The sequence below is a fragment of the Onychostruthus taczanowskii genome, unplaced genomic scaffold (genome assembly GCF_017590055.1).
Source record: "Onychostruthus taczanowskii isolate IOZ18803 unplaced genomic scaffold, ASM1759005v1 scaffold22, whole genome shotgun sequence".
Classification (NCBI taxonomy): Eukaryota; Metazoa; Chordata; class Aves; order Passeriformes; family Passeridae; genus Onychostruthus; species Onychostruthus taczanowskii.
In genome coordinates this window covers 6760053-6777421 of record NW_024499462.1, presented here as the reverse complement: position 1 = coordinate 6777421, position 17369 = coordinate 6760053, and the positions used below count along the sequence as shown (strand labels likewise).

The 17369-nt window shown below is 40.7% G+C and overlaps 1 protein-coding gene across 2 annotated transcripts; it reads left to right on the top strand.

Moving 5' to 3' along the window:
* The first annotated feature begins 1114 nt into the window (after positions 1-1114).
* Positions 1115-11997, top strand: GHITM (growth hormone inducible transmembrane protein). Of its 2 annotated transcripts, none has more exons than XM_041404838.1 (9): positions 1115-1143; positions 2482-2641; positions 4170-4269; positions 4508-4619; positions 5887-6028; positions 7050-7158; positions 8826-9014; positions 9785-9956; positions 10771-11997. In XM_041404838.1, exons 2-9 carry the CDS (start codon positions 2513-2515, stop codon positions 10856-10858), a joined length of 1041 nt encoding a protein of 346 aa, XP_041260772.1. In that variant the 5' UTR covers positions 1115-1143; positions 2482-2512; the 3' UTR covers positions 10859-11997. The 2 variants fall into 2 exon arrangements, with proteins under 2 accessions (XP_041260772.1, XP_041260771.1); XM_041404837.1 differs by lacking the exon at positions 1115-1143 and adding an exon at positions 1318-1704.
* The last annotated feature ends 5372 nt before the right edge of the window (positions 11998-17369 follow it).

The window sequence follows — 17369 nt, the reverse complement described above, 5'->3', positions numbered from 1 at the left end:
TCTGATGGAATTTCCACCCTTCTGTTGTGTATTCTTCTACGTCATGAATAAATTCAAATTCTTCCTCATGCTCTTCCATGCTGGCACACTTTTCTGACCTCTTCCATATCTGGTCTCTCTTATTTTGACTTTCATTTTGTGAACTAGCAGGTCACTGTATTTCTTTTCTTATAGTTTAAACAAGGAGGCTCTGAGATACAGAAAGGCTAATCTCACATTTCTCAAAAGTGTATCTGTAACTTTCATTCTGTTTCTGGATTTAATTCTATATTCAACACATCTTTTTTATTATATTTGTCTTTGGTCCTGCTCAAGACCCTTCACAGTCTGTTTTACTTGGCAGTGAAGAACCATGGCCATACGTAGTGTTAAGGTTGAAAGAAACTACACAGCTGTGGCTGGAGAGTGGAGCTGGAAAGGGGCTCACAAACAAAATTTGCTATCAGCTTGAGGATGTGATAGTCCAGGGAAGTGTTGCTCTGTCCTTCCTAAGGCTCAGTTTAGGATTCAACTTTGAAAATATTTCAGAGATCCATTTGGAGTGAGGCTGGAAGGAAGCTGCTCAGCCCAAATCGGAATGTTTAGCCCGGGAAGGGCTGTGGAGTACCCCTGCAAGGCCGGGATTAGAGCCGGCAGCATCCACTTCCGTAATTTACATACACAAGGCTGCTTTTTGTGCCCATCCGGCACGTGAGCACCAGCCTCAAAGCATGCACTATATCCACGAGGAAGAGAGGTGTAACTCCAAAGGGGGCACAGAGGGGGAGAGCTGTGCTGTGAGGGAGGACACGCACAGCTCCTGAGCTGTCTGACGCGCTGGGAAGGACGAGACTGAAATGCACAGGGGCAGAGGCCATGAGCTGGGTGCAGGCACGGTCAGGGGGCGGGCTGCACCCCCAGAACACCGATGGCCGCCCCGGTACGGCTCCATTTCTGCGTTCCCCCCTCACGGCCCCCCGGCCATTCCCGCAGCCCTGGGCGGGCCCGCCCCGCGCGCGCCCCCTGCCGGCGCGCCGCCCGCGCGCTTCCAGAACCATCGCCGCCCCGGCCAAAGATGGCGGCCGCGCGCGCGTCACCGCCCCGCCGCCCAATGGCGCCCACGGGCCCGCGGTCACGTGGCGGCAGCGCGCCGGGCCGGGGCAGGTGCGGGGCGGGCTGGGGCCGGGCGGGGGCGGAAAACAGCCGGAGAGGGCCCGGCCCGGCCCGGGCTGAGGCGGGCGCCGCCCTGCCGGGGCTGGGAGGGGTTTGTGCGCGCTGTGGTGCGGCAGTGACTCCCCAGCGCTACGTTACGCTACTGCCAGTTAATGTGTGGGAGTGTTGTTCTGGTTTTAGCTCTCGGCTCTCCGCCCTCCTTGCTCTTGATGAAACACTTGAAGTTACCTTGCTCTAAATGCCAGTTTCCGAAAAGGAAAGTTAAAATCTCCGAGTCGGCCCTGTGAGTTCCCGCAGGCTGTGTCATCGCCGCGGGACAGCTGCGTATGGCACGGTCGGGACGTACCTCGAGAGTCCTTCCCGTTACAAAAGCAGCATTTCATTGCTGCTGCCGAGCAAAGGGGCTCTATACTGCCAGGATTGTTATATGCTCAGTCACTCCTCTGTGATTCATGCGAGCTGTCCGGTGCTGTGCGTGCTTGTTCCTCACCCGAGTTTAAACCTGTCTGTCTTTAGAATACTCTTAGCTTATGTGATCGCTGCACGCGTAAGGTACGGCTGGTCATTTGATACAAGGCACTGGTAGTTGGGGTGTTCCGTGATATCACGGGTTGTGTGTAATTATTATTAAAGGTCGTTAAAGTGACTCCAAGGCCTAGGGGTTCTTTGTGTGATGTACACCATTGGTGGCAGTGAGCTGGCAGTTTTCAGTACCAGTGGGACACACAGGCTGATTCTACTGGTGCTGTCACTGTTTTCTGGTCGCAATTGCTTAGGATGATCTGAACCTGTGTTCTGGGCTGTGACCTTGACTGAATGCTGTGCCCATAAAGTTACCTGATCCTTTAAAGGATGGCTTAAAATCTCTGACTATTTCCCACTATACATCTTGTGCTGTTTGCTCATTTGGGTTCATATTTCTATGGAGTTTTAAGTAAATTTGGAGAGCAGAGCAGTCAGGCAGTGTCGTGTCTCAAAACGAAGGTTAGTTGCTGAAGTAACTCAAACACAAGTACACAAAGGGTCTTGATTTAATTTGTGCATATGAAAAGTGGAATATGCTCCTGTTTTTGAGTTAATTGTGAGAGAGAAGTCTCTGATGGAAGACTTACTCAGGTATAAATACAGGTAAAGCAAAGCTAAACTGTATATTTAAGAAGGTTTTACTTCCTATTACAGTGCTTCGGTGATAACACTGTTTTTACTACAGATTTTCTCTGATTGGTTGGTTTTTATTATTTCTGTTGTAGTTGAGAGTAAGTAGTTAGTGTACTTTGTCTAAAAACCATGTAACAAAACAGCAAAATACATTTTCTTGTGCATTTGCAGGAGCACAGTGTGTTAAGTTATCTCAGCAACCATGCTGGCTGCCAGGCTGGTGTGCCTGCGGGCACTGCCGTGCCAGACCATCCGCCCCACCATCACTCAGGCTTCCCCAGCCCTGAGGAGCTCCAGCATAAAAGCATACAGGCTGTGGCAGCCTAGCCAGGTAAGGTAATGCTCTTTCTGATGGCCCTGACTGCACATATTTTAGAGGGTTCAGTGTATTGCTAAAAGAATCACTTTGTATGGAGTACCTGATCTGAATGAGCATGCTTGTTTGAGGTACCTGCTCTAATTTCCTGAAGGAAAAATGTTCTTCAGTCAAAACACAGGGGTTTTGGAGCAGAATAATTGAAATCTTCTGTTTCAGTGACTGACTTGTGTCTTGAAATTAATGGGCAAAAGAGGTAGTTAGGTATGGACAGGCTTTACTAGGTAAGGTGGGAGGAGCAGAGATTCTTGTCCTGTCTCCCTGTTCCCAGGTTAGAGTCTTGAATATAACATTAAAATAAACACTTTCTTTTCAGTTATTTTAGTCCCAATGTGTGTTTCGAGCTGTATTGTAGGTTAGGGCAGTTTCTGAGCTATGGCAGGATAGTCACAGATCTAAGCAGCGTTTTTAAAAACCACACTGTCATTATCCTGAGACACTGTTTACTCGTTATTAGAGAGGATGTCTCAGACCTGCAGCTCACAACTGTTAGGGGCTGTTGTTGCTCTTCTCCCATCCTGATAAAAGTGCTAGTGGCAAATTCTTCACCCCTTTTGTATTTTCCTCTTAAGCATTCTAAGTTTGTAGTGGGTTTGTGTGTCTAGCTCTGGGCTGGATTTCATTGCTGCCAAGCACAACCAAAGTCAAGGGCTCTGGTAAACCCCTTGAATTGTAGTGCTCTGGTGCCTGATGAGAGCAATGCTTGTAGGTTTTGTATTCTAGTGTTGAAACAAACTCACAGTTTGAGGTGAGTCCTTGACTGCTCAGATGCAATTTTAATTTAAAAATTCCTGTAAAAAATGGTAAGAAAACATAAAGTTGTTCTTGAACTTAAATATGAGTGTGTTCTCTGTTGGTCTTGCAACTTACTCAGACTTTGAGCAGCATACTATAATTACTTGGAGCTTGTTGACCTTAAAAATCTTGAGTTTCTAGGCCTTCATTCAAGGTTTGTTCTATAAATCAAGGTTAGACTTGAAAGCAAGAAATTTGTGTTGCTTCTCCAGCTTTAGTGTCTGTAAAATAGCACAAAAGTACTGTGCAGAAATTTTTTTTTACGTTGAAGTGTGCGAGCAAAGAGTATTTTAGTGTCGAAAGCACAAGGCTTTTTTACAAAACAAAAAAGTAATGATTATGTTTTTATATCTAATAGAGAGGCTTGTGGCCGTGTTTAGTACAGTGGCACTGAAGTAGAAGAAATGCAGTCTGAATATTTCAGCATCTGGAATTCACTGCATTGGTGAATTTGGTTCTTTATGGTCAATTGGTTCTTTACTTCTAGAATATGTGAATGTTTTTCACAAAGGTTCCTCATCTTTAATGCTTACTTGTTTTCCTTGGGCACAGTTGCTTTGTATGTATGAAGGTAAAGACAGATTAATAAGAGGTTAATTAACAATTTTAAGTGTAGCAAGTAAGTTGGTAAGACTATCTTCTATTTTATTTCATTAAATATTTCTTATGTTATTTTTGAATTTAACAGAGTTATGCCACCAGAGCAAGAATGGGCACAAGGCGTGGAAAACTTGGCCAGGATGTGAAAGAAGCAGCATTTGAGCCATCTGCAGAAGCTGCACTTAAAGGTAGAGGAGCTCTGCTTAAAATACTGAAAATCTTTCAACCTGAACTTAAAACTTCCTCGAAGAAATATGCTTTTCACTACCGAAACTGGTAGTGAACTGACTTGAAATGAAGTGAAGCTTTTAGAAGGAGGGGTAAAGTGGAGCAGCTGTTGCAGATACATCAAAATTCACACGAGGATGTTGTTAACTATCCAAGAAAAAGCATTAATGGGAGTGTGTTTTTGATTTCTTTACACAGCTGATCGCCTGGGGAAATTCATTCTTGCTGGAGGGGCTGCTGTTGGCCTGGGAGCCCTGTGCTACTATGGAATGGGCATGTCCAGTGAGACTGGGGCTATCGAAAGGGCTGCGTAAGTAGGAGGGTTTACCTCTTCAGTGAAGCAAATCTCCTCTTTAGCTGCCATCACCCAGTGTACACTCAGCTTTGGTTTTTCTAAGCTCTGAAGAGTAAACCCCCACTTGTGTCTCTGCAGGTTTTTAAAGCAAAATTAGAATTATTCAGCCTTAAATGGATAGTAGTAACCTCAGTGAGTTTGTTTTGCTAAATCTAATGTGAAGAGTATATCAACTTGTCTTATGAGGTGTGCTCCAGATAACTTAGGAAGTGTGGTCTTCTGAAAAGCATTGCTAAGGCCAGTTTCCCTGGTGTTCTTATGAGACTGTTCATTCAACTTTAATACAGCTGTTAAAAAAGTCTCCATTAAGCACAGTATTTTGGCATAAGCTTTGATATAATAAATGTGTTCTTAAAATTTTAGTGACTTGCTTCTTGGTCAAAAAAAAAACCCCTGGCTAATGGCAAAACTGTATAGTTAGACTTGAAAGATAGGTAGTAATAAGCATGGGTTTGGGAGAAATATGTGTTGGGGATATTTTGCTTTATTTTGCATTTGTATTTGGAAGTTTCAGTTTGCATTTATACTGAACATGTGCCATTTGTGTCTGTGAGAAGCTTGTCATAGATAGAACTGTCTATGACATAGGTTTTTCTTCTGCACAAGTCTTGAATAACAGGTCAAAAGAGTGAAGTGGGAAAAATCTATGCACTTTGTTTAAATTTAGTGTTAGCCGGGACAGTTTCCTTTCTATAGTGTGAGCAAATGATACTGCAGAAACTCACTCACGTGTAGGTCTGTTGCTATTGTTAGAGCTCTCAAAACGACGTTTGTGTCCTGTGGTCTCAGATAACCATGTGCACTATGACTCAGCAATTTGTGAGCTGCTCAGCAGGCTGCTCAGTGCCGGTACACATTCTGTAGACCTTTTACCTGAAACCAGTTTGTTATATACACACACCATTCCTTTCTTTTTTTCTGTAGTTAAAAATATTCATTACTCTGTTTTCCATGCATGCTTCCTGCTTAGAATTGAATTAGTTAGCATTTGTAATTTTCAGTATTTCTACTGAGTTAACATTAGATTAAATCAGCAAGATTGGCAAGTTCAGTCCCCATTGTAAAGTAAACTCATGGCAGAAGTTGCTAGACCTCATCATTATAATGAAACCTCCCTTATATCCATGGATGTAAATGTACTTGGCAGCTTGATTGTGTTTTTAGCTGCTCTGTGTTCTGAACCTGCTAACTGCACAGCTCTGTGTGACTGCTTATTTTTCAGTATTTGGCCACAGTATGTGAAGGACAGAATTCAGTCTACATACATGTACTTCGCGGGCAGCATTGGCATGACAGCTCTGTCTGCTGCAGCAGTGAGCAGAACTCCTGCACTCATGAACCTCATGACAAAGGGCTCCTGGCTGGTAAGCTTCGTTGCAAAAATAAAAGTATTTGCTGAGGAATGCTACCAAATGATGGCTGATATTAAGAAATCCGAGAATTATAACTACTTGGTGGAAAGTAAGGCAAAACTTAATCTACCTTAATGTCCTTATCCATAAAGACTATTCAGGTATCCTCATGATACTTCATGATGTAAGATTTGGTGATTCTAGTCACATTCTGACATGTGTTTTCTATACTGTTTTGATGGTTTGTCAAAGATAAACTACATGAGCAAAAACCACTATGTTTGCCTTACCAGCTATATATATGCAAGTAAGAACCTCTTAGAAATAGCTACCTAAAAAAAAATGGCAAGTTTTCTGTTGCTGTCTGTAATTAGAAACTGAGGTCTCTGTGCATTCTTACTCTGCCCTGTGCTCTGCCATGCAGCACCTCGAAAGCTGTCTCTGTTTGTCAGGGCTGAAGCAATACTGGTAGGCTTAGTATGCATTCAGTGTGTTAAGTGCAGTGAAACAGTAACAGTTAAATGCAGTTAGGGAGATGAATTTGATAAAGCGTCATCGGTGATAAAAGTGGTACAGTTCTGACCAGTTGGGTAGATGTTGAATGATTCTGCTTGGAATCATGAGTAAGAAGGCACTGAGGTTAAAAAAAATCATTGGTAGCAAAAGCCAGTAAACTAGTGTTGGTTTTGGGTGGAGAAATGTACAAGAAAAGGAGGGCTAACACATTTCAGGTACCTTAATGAGAGTGAGGGGCAGGACCATGGGTTTCCCTTTTCTTACTTTACACAGCCAAAAGAGTTACCAACTTCATCATTAAATTTGGATTTCTAGAAAACTGAATAAAAATAAATGAAAATTACTGCAAGCTAAAATCTGCAAAGATTTGATTGTAACCGTAGAATGGATGAATACTCCCTCCAGTTGTGAATTAGGTTGCTGTTTTCAGAATCAGTGTTGACTTTTAGACTAGGAGATTAGAGCAGAGACCATATGTCCATCTGCTAACTTGAGCTCTGTAATGCTGTTTCTTCAGGCAATTGGTGCAACTTTTGCAGCCATGATTGGTGCTGGAATGTTGGTCAGGACCATATCCTATGAACATAATCCCATAGCTAAACATGCGGCGTGGATGTTGCATTCAGGTATGTGTGGTTTTTAGTGTTTGTTGTAGAGATATCTGTGATTCAGTGTGACCAAATGCTTACTTTAACAAAACTCCGGCTTGAAAGTAAATTTTTATATACTGCTTCAGGGGAATTGAGGTTTTTCAGAGATCAGAGAAAACTCCTGAATGTCAGGGAAAGATGTCTTAAGTGTCCTTTACAGAACTCTATTTTTTTTCACAGTCTTCTGAAAGTCATGCTCAAGTTAAACTTGAGGTATATATACTCCACACTGAAAATGGAACTAGATGGTTTCATGGCTGCTTTGGTTTTGTGACCACTTTCTAACACTACCACTTCTGTAGGTGCTCTTGCCCACAGTAACCATTCCTCAGCTGTGCAGGATTGGAGGCGTTTGAAACCTGACTAGAAAAAAAAGGAGATTTTATTATTAGTTTACTTTGGATACATGTAACTATTATTAGTTTACATGCATCTCAATTTCTCACTAATGATACCTACTTCAAATAACAATGGCTCTCATTTTTCAAAACTGTTTTGATAGAAATATTTTGTAGTTTAGAAAAGACACGTGGATATTGGGAATTGGAATCATATTTGCCTCTCCAGAGCTAACATGTCTCACAAGAAGAAAGTATGTTTTATGGTAGTGATTGTTATTAAGTGAAACAACCTAATGAGATATTAATGCGCGAGGTTTTTCAGAGATCAGAGAAAACTCCTGAATGTCAGGGAAAGATGTCTTAAGTGTCCTTTACAGAACTCTATTTTTTTTCACAGTCTTCTGAAAGTCATGCTCAAGTTAAACTTGAGGTATATATACTCCACACTGAAAATGGAACTAGATGGTTTCATGGCTGCTTTGGTTTTGTGACCACTTTCTAACACTACCACTTCTGTAGGTGCTCTTGCCCACAGTAACCATTCCTCAGCTGTGCAGGATTGGAGGCGTTTGAAACCTGACTAGAAAAAAAAGGAGATTTTATTATTAGTTTACTTTGGATCTGTACTCACAGCTAAAATATCTGATGGACATGCATCTCAATTTCTCACTAATGATACCTACTTCAAATAACAATGGCTCTCATTTTTCAAAACTGTTTTGATAGAAATATTTTGTAGTTTAGAAAAGACACGTGGATATTGGGAATTGGAATCATATTTGCCTCTCCAGAGCTAACATGTCTCACAAGAAGAAAGTATGTTTTATGGTAGTGATTGTTATTAAGTGAAACAACCTAATGAGATATTAATGCGCTAAGTGCACATTTCCTACAAGCCTCTAGCAAAAAATCTGACTTACTTGCCTAAATAATTGTTCTATCAGAAATCTGTCCTGCTTTTCAGTGTTGCATGTTCGTAATGCTGTTATGTAGTTGATAAGTCCATGCTAAATATCTCTTCTTACCAGCTCTGTTATGAACCAATCAATATGTTGACTTTTGTTAGTCTTTTTTTCCCAAGATGAGTTCCCTTAAGTGTTCTCATGCTAAATAAAAGTGCATAATGGAATTTACAGTTGCTAATTTATTGTGCTCCCTTTTAGAGAAGAGCACAATCAAGTCCATTGGTGTTTTGTTGTGCATGGATTAGTTTGAGCCATGCCATCTGGCTGGAGATGAACATCAAGTGAGTTTGGCATGTGGTATTCCAAGTTTACATGTGTTCTGTTTTGCTTTGCCTAGGTGTCATGGGTGCAGTGGTGGCTCCTCTGGCTTTCCTTGGTGGTCCTCTGCTGATCAGAGCTGCCTGGTACACTGCTGGAATTGTTGGGGGGCTCTCAACTGTGGCCATGTGTGCACCCAGTGAAAAATTCCTGAACATGGGAGCACCACTTGGCATTGGCTTAGGCTTTGTCATTGCTTCTTCAATTGGTAAGATACTATTTCAGTACTGTCATATAAAGTAGGTTATGAACTTCAGCTACTACGGTGCAGCTCACAGTTGCAGGCTGGTCTGCCCAGTGAAGATTTGCCTTAAATACAGCCTTTGCAACTCTAGCACAGCAGAAAATGTTCTGTCATATTTGGTCTTGAAAAGGAATGTGAAGTTATGGTTCTGGCAGATGCTAGTCTGACAAACAGCCAATAGGGGTGCCTTCTATTTCAGATACTGCCAGTGAGTAGGGAAGTGTGATGTTAGTTCTCGATCCAGTTGTTTTCCTTCATGTGTTTTAGTCATTGTTGTAGTCAGGTCTGCCCAGTGAAGATTTGCCTTAAATACAGCCTTTGCAACTCTAGCACAGCAGAAAATATTCTGTCATATTTGGTCTTGAAAAGGAATGTGAAGTTATGGTTCTGGCAGATGTTAGTCTGACAAACAGCCAATAGGGGTGCCTTATATTTTAGATACTGCCAGTGAGTAGGGAAGTGTGATGTTAGTTCTCGATCCAGTTGTTTTCCTTCATGTGTTTTAGGTTAGGTACTTTCACCTGAAGAACAATGCACAGTTCCCTGGGATGTTCAAAATGAACGGGTTGTGTATGTGACATCTTCAGTGTGCATACTAAAGCTCTTGGTATCAAACCCACGCCACAAACTGAGAATTGAACGCTTACTGGAAAATGTGTGCTCCAGTGACTGGAGTTTGACCTACCTCAAGAGCAGCAGGTTTACCTTTAACACCTTTGTACATTCCTCTGCAGGATCCATGTTCTTGCCTCCCACCTCTGCTTTTGGCGCCGGGCTGTATTCGGTAGCGGTCTATGGCGGCCTGGTGCTGTTTGGCATGTTCCTGCTCTATGATACACAGCTGGTGGTCAAACGGGCTGAAACTCTGCCCTTCTACGGAGTGGTTAAATACGACCCCATCAATGCGTAAGTGTTCTCTGTCTCAGTGTCTGGGTAAGAAGTGGCCTCAAGTTAGATTGAAGTATGCTTTGAAAGTAGCCTTTTGTTTATTGTTCAAAAGCGTGTTGCTGTTAAATGTGAAGAATCACAGGGTTTGAAAACAACAGTGAGAAAATAGCTACTGAAGTTAAAACTGAAATCGTTGTGAGAAACAGAATTGAGCGTGTGATGTCACATGCCTCCAGCAATACATTCTAAAATGTATTTTTGTTTTCTAAAGCATTGCTGGCAGAATTTATACCTGCTTTCTGAAAATAACTGTCAGTATCAGCTGAGACAAAAAGGTTAATCTTCCTATAGTCATTTAATATTTATTAGTCTTTGTCACTAAATAAGAAAGCTGCAATGGTGTGATAGGGAAGGAAGGATTGACTCTTCAGTAAAGACCAAGTCTGACTAAGAAATAACTTTCTCGTAAATGTCTGTCTGATGCTAGGTGAATTCTTACCTCCTTTGGTTCTGTTTTATTCTAATTAAAGTAGAGCAGTACTGATGTTCTTGAAAATTCTTGGAGATAAACAGATCAAAGTTCAATATAAAAGCAGAGGCTCCTGAATGAGAGCAGGATACTCTCTGTTAGGATTTCTGTAAATAGTTCTTGCTGGCAGAGGTGGTAGAACAAACCACAGGTGTTCTTTGACATACAAAGCACCGAGGGCAGTCATAGCTGGGTTTTGTAAAGATAGTTCATGCAGGCTCTTAAAATGAAGTATAATGGTGTGAAACACCAAATGATTCTGTGTCTGTTCAACAGCAGTAACTGTAATTTCTTGTTTCCTAGATGCCTGGGTATCTACACTGATACACTGAACATCTTCATTCGGGTGGCCACCATGCTTGCAGGTGGTGGAGGTGGCAGGAAAAAGTAAACAGAGACTCAACTTTGCAACTGTCTGACAGCCAACCTAGTGCATATATTAAATAAACATTCATGATTAAAGCAGTAATGCTCCAAGTGAGAATTTTAAAGCATTTCAGCATATTGGTTCAGTGCAATGTGATTCAGTCTTAGTTTTTCTTCAAACACTTTCCAGCTCTGTGTTTAAAATAGTCTGAACTGCTTCTTCTAATTGTACATTATTTTGGGAAAGTAAATTATTTTTAATATATGAATAAAATAGTCCTACCTGCTTTTTGAGGGGTTTGATGGCAGTTCAACTCTTACTTTCTTTTTTGTTTGGTTGGTTTTTTTTAACTGTTGTTGCATAGCAAAGGAAGTAATTTTTGAACTGGTATCCCATAGGCAGATAGGGGTGCAAGCTACTTCATGAAATGCTGCTTAGATGCATCAAGTTTTTGTTAAGGTTCATAAATTTTCTTTTAGTGGCATCTTCAGAAGAAGTCAATAAATTGCATATGGCCCTAAATGCAATCATGACTTTGACCTGGGCAGAAATTTCAGAAAAGATTAAGCAGGTTTAGACAGGTTAGATGACCAAAAAGTGTAAAGGAGACAAGATACGGGAACTATGCAGCATTTGTCCCATAAGAACTTCAGTCTCCTTCTGAGTGCACATGAGAATTCCTTGCTTTAATGTTGACTGGCTATAATAGCTAGTTTATTTTGACACTAGATTTATAAGACTGTTAAATGGCAATATAGCTGTGTCTTTCTTCTGGTGGCTAAATTCCTGTACTGTCCAGAAAAGCTCCTAGTGGTCATCTCTTGCATGCTTGTACAATTGGCCCAGAAACTGGGAATTCAGGATGGCATGCTGTAAAGCCTAGGATCATAAATTTGTCCTACTGTTGAGTGCATTAGTTTGTTCAACTCTTCTCCAAATTGATTTATTAAATGTGGTCAAAAAGAAATGTTCCCTAACAGTGAAATTGATTTAACAGTAAGAAATTTATACTTTCCAGACTCTATTGCTGTATGTTGGAATAAAGGGGGAATTCTTGGGCCATGAAAATTTTGACCTAATGTAAGTAGGTCATATTTTCAGTTTCTGGCAAATATGTTATATTTATGTATTGACCTATGAACAATAAAATTCTAGCCTCACAAGTTCACTACTCTCACTTTTCTCCATGTTAATAGAAATATTTTAGTACCCCTGCACTAACAGCTTGGTGAAGAGTACTCTAAATATTTTTTGGTTATGGTTATAGTTTCCTTTGTAAGAGAGTACATATTCCTCTGTAAAAAGATCTGCAGAGATTATTCTCAGTTTCACTGGCTAGCACCTTTTTGGGAGCGTTTCCCAGCTGGAAGATACTGGCTACACATGAAGTGTTTCTGTTAGTGTAACCTGTTGGCCACTTATTGCAGCCAGTGCTGCTTTTATGTCTGTCACACACTGTAGTATTTTTTGACTCTTCAAACAGAGGGAAGAAAGAGTGGATTGGGAAGAACCTTGTTGCAGCTCCTTTGTGCCCAAAGATTTAAAGGCACAATATAGTTCCTGGCACTGTTACAGCTGGAGGGACATCTGTAGTTCTTAGAAGGAAGAAATCTTTGGATCATGTCAGTTGTAAGTAGCCTGTTCAGAGAGTTTTATCTTTTTAAGTAATTTGATACCCTTAATTTCTTTTACTGTAGCCAAAAACAGCACTGTGCTTGTCCTCAAAATCTGAAACGTACAGGGAGCTGTCTTAAAATTCTGATATTCATGCTTGTTACAAAACAAAACGCGGGCAAAAGACCTTTTGTCTAGATTCTGAGGCTGAAGTTTTAGGGCTTGACTGTAACCCAAGGTGGGGGTTCTGGTCTGTTTGGAATAGTGAGGTGTAGAAACCAACACACTGCTTACAGGAGGTGTTTGCACGAAAATGAGACCAAGAGGAAATCTAGTAACCTTTTGAGAAATAGTGCCTGGAGAAACATGAGCATCACTTATGCTTAGTCTTGTGCAAAGGTGTGACTTGGCTTCTGTGGATGACATTACAGCACTAGCAGTGTTTTCCTAGTGTTTGTCTCCAAAAGAAGGAAAAAAAAATGAGTACTTTCTTTACATTTGAAGTCTTAAGTCAAAAAGTAAGATCTGTCTTAATTTCGACAGCTCTGATTTGGTGGGAGATGGAAATCTAAAGCCAGCACTACCATCAGTGACTCCTGGCAGACCTATTTACAATTAGAAAACTCTGGAATTTTTTGCAGGTCCAGGCGTGACTCATCGATACGTAAATTGAATTTGCCTAAAAATTCCCCACCTTCTACGGTAATTCCTTATTATGTGTGTCAGAGGACATTAAAGATGTAAATACTGTGTTTAGTCCACAATTTAATTAAATTCTGATCTTTTCTACTGATTATAACTGGTTTCTACAGATTTTCATGATGTTTCAAGTAATTCTTTTAAATTGTGATCTAAATAAGCAGCTACATAATATTTACTCATTTACTACCATTTTATCAAGAATGTAAAGCAATTATTTTCCTAAGAAAGTGTTCTTCACTGTAACCTAGTATAATTAAGGAGGCCAGGTCCAACTGACACATATTTTAAGCTTGCATAGCAGAATGCAACATGAAATTTAGATCTCACCTAATGAAATTATTGAATGTAATTAGCTTTGCAAATTTCATCCAGCTTGCCCCACCTCTAATGCTGCTAAAAGCTGTCAGGTAATACACACTTAACCTTTGTAAAACCTTTATAATAGTTTGCCTGTAACACCGTAACAGGGTGTGCCTGATGTCTTTATGTTACTTGAATTGGTCCCAAGGCAGAGATTATTCTTTCCTACTCCTGCTGTCATTAAAGAATAGAACATTTTTTTAAACTCTTCAATATTTGAAAATAATTTAAGAATACAGCATAATTTTGCTTGAACTTCAGTTTATAGCAAACTTGGAATTTAGAAATTGTTGCCGTAAGTTCACTTCAGATTTTGAGATAGATTTTTAGAAAGAAAATTTTAGAAACTTTTCCATCTGGAAAAAAAAAATGGGGGGGAATGCATTTAAATAACCCCTCAACAGATTATTTAAGTAAGAGCTGGATTTTTATTTCAGTATTCAGCCATCTCGGTGACCTGTAGTCAGCATAAGAAAGAGAGATGGGGAAAGCAAGACAGGCTCTTGCAACACAGGAAACGATCCATCAGTCTGTGGCAGCCGTGGTGGGGGTGGCTGCTCAGACCTGGCACCTGGCACTGCAGGGGCAGCTGCTGCAAAGGCACGTCACCTGTGGCACAAGGTGTGACATCAGGCACTAGCCCAGCATTCACCCGCCCCATTTTTCCAAATATCGCACAGAACTGGCAGACACAAACCCAACATGTCTGAGAGTGATGGCTTTTAGGTCTAACCACCTCTCCTTTGCCAGTGATGAATAGGAGTAAGTCCAGAAAAAACCGTCTTTGCTAATTCCTTCACTCAGTTTTGACACCATTTGGTGTGTGCCTGCAGACATCATTAAGCTTCTAACAAATCTTTGCTACTGCTGTAAGGCATTTCTTTTATGTGCTTGTTCACGGGAGCTAAACCTTTACTGCAAGGTAGTGGTGTTTGTTTTTCCTTCTATGAATGAGCAACACTTAATACATTATGTAGTACATAGTTACATTTTGTAGTCTTGCTAGTGAAGAGAACTACTGAAACTGTTTTTTAAATTATCACCGTTTCCTTTAAAGAAAAAGCATGACATCAGATTCTTGTAATGTTGGTCAACAAAAATTGAAGAGGGATAGGGGAGAAAACTAGAAGCTTCTAAGCACTATCAGAGAAAAAATTAAATCTAAATTTTAACTGGAAAGGTCAAGATTAAATATAACTTCCATGAAAAAGACTAACTTTACATTTTTATAAATTGTGTAGTGGTCTGCATATCTGTGGAAGTACCAGACTTCTTCCTGGACACTAACCCAGCACCACTGCAATGGTGAGATAGCAGAGGCATGATAATGTACTTGTGTTGAGGTAATGACCTTGGTGTTACACGTTTTCCCTTACTGCCTGCAGATGTAAAATCACTGCATCATCCCACCTAGATTGGACATGAGATGTTGCACATCTACAGCCCCTACCAAGTCACCTTATTCCTGACTCTTGTGATATCCATTCAGAGATTAAGATCTCCTATTTTTTTTTTTCCTAAGCAGTGCAATACGTCCTCATCCATCCCTATCTTTTCTAAGAAAAATGATGCTATAAGTTAAAAAACCCAACAGACTGCAAAACCGAATACAAATTGCATGCCTTGTAGCACTACATTCCTTAAGGACTTCTGAAGAACTTGTAGGAGCAAGAGCCACATCAGATTCCTCCTGTCCAAGACAATGTAAGAAAACAAAATTCCACGTGTTTTACAAATTATATTTGAGTCCCAAGGGGATGGGAAGAACTACTAGCTAAGCTGAAATATAGAAATCTCACTCTCATACACAGATGGATTCATACAGAACTTGGGCTCTTGAAACTTCAGCAGAGTTCTCCTATCCCATCAAATTTTCACCTGAAAGTAAAGCCATTGCTGCTGAAGTCTTCTTTCTTTTACTGCTTCCTAGTCACATTAAGTACAACTGAGGTGACCATAAATGCTTTGGTGGACAGACTGTGTTCAGTGCTTTGAAATGGTGCCCAGTAAACTGGATTGTGGGATTTTAGCAAGCTGACAACAATGGAACAGTCCATCAACAATGGAACATTCTCCTCAAATGTCTCTCTGTTGGAGGTGGCAGGAGGAAATCTTGAAATTCATACCATTTTAGAAATGAAAAGATCTTTAGCCTCTAAATTCCTTAGTTCAAATTCTGCACTTTTTTACCAACTATGTAATAGTTTGTATGAAACAAACTTGTTTGTATGAGATGATTAGCATATCTACAATGTACGGAATAACCAGAAAGAGGTGACAGTGGCCAAGTAACAGCAGCAGGACAAAACACTCTGTTATCTCTGCAACCACCTCCTATCAGATAGCAGAGACAGGGCTTATTCATGTCTTTAAGAAAGAGATTATTATGCAGAACAATCTCAAAAATCTTTCCAAGTGCCTAGGGGCTGACATCTGCACAGTATTTTCTATTTTGGAGGCTTGCCAGCTGAAATAAACACCTTATCTATTCAGGAGAAAGAAGAGTGAGATGCCTGCCCAGACATCTGTCATTGTACCTGCTTCACTTCCTCTTATCAAGTTTTCTGGAACGAAGCATTGGGCAGCCAGACTAGTTACTTTGTACAGGAGACCAGACAGACTTAATATTCTTCTATCATCTTTCTGAAAAACAAAGTGCTGAGTGAAACAAGGACGAATCCTTTAGAGGCATGGTAAGTGGCAAGAGGGATAATCTTCCATGCTTAGGTGCCTGTTGTTTTCCTGCTTTGGGAGAAGTAGCATGCAGTGGGAGCAGATCTGCCTCATAGTGAGAAGGTTGCACAGCTCCTCTCATCACCCCGTCATGGAAGTGTGAGCTCTAGCAGATTACCTGTCAAAAACAGTCTCTGAAATCACATCTTGCCTGAACTAGAAGACTGGGCTACCACAAAGAAATGTTTCCATCACACATAGCACACTGAACTCTGCACCTAATGTAAGTTTTGCTGGCCTGAACCCTTGCCTCATTTCATTATGCTGTTTAGAAGCCTACAGCAACCAGATAAACCACATCTAAAGCTTGAAAAACTAGAGAGAGAACGCATTAACTAAGCAGGTGGAAAGGGAGAACATCTGTTTTTTCACGTTTGCCACATTCCCAGCAGGAGGAAGGTTAAAGCTAAGGAGAATAAAAACAGCTGCAAGTTCCATTTTAATAGCACTATCTAGGACAGTGAACTTTGAAGAGAATGGAGTGAACACACAGAGTCTGGACACCCTGAACAGCACATAGATTCACAGACACACCAGCTGGCAGCTCTGCTTTACTTGCAGGCGCAATGTGAGGAGTGGCAGGACACTCATTGAAAAAGCTATGTCAAAGATGGTTTAAACCCTGTTCAAGGACAGTCTTCAAAGTGTTTATCAGCTCACCATAAAACTGCTAGGAGAAATTACAACCTGTCTTCCTCTTCATTCTGATCTTTGTTAGTATATCCCACATGTTGTCACTGCTGCTTCTGATACAGCGACTGCTACTGCAGCCTTCAGCTTCTACACTATGTTCCCTCCTTCAAAAACAGACCAGCACATGCTCCTGGATAACTGTGTTGGTTCACCATAAGTGGTCTACATTGAATTAAATTAACTTTGTATTCTTAAAGTTCTTAAATATTTCCTACCTTCTCACAGCTCAAAGTTAGTTTCATTTAGCTCTGAATTTAACAAGATCATTTGCTCCAACTGTGTTATTCTCCTTATGTCACAAACAGCTGTTTCAACCTGGTTAGAAGAAATTTTCATATACAAAATGCAGATTCTTCTTAGAATGGTATGACCTTTAAAAAGTATTAGTGAATCTTATATTAACATACCACTTCCAGAAATAATGATTCTGAAT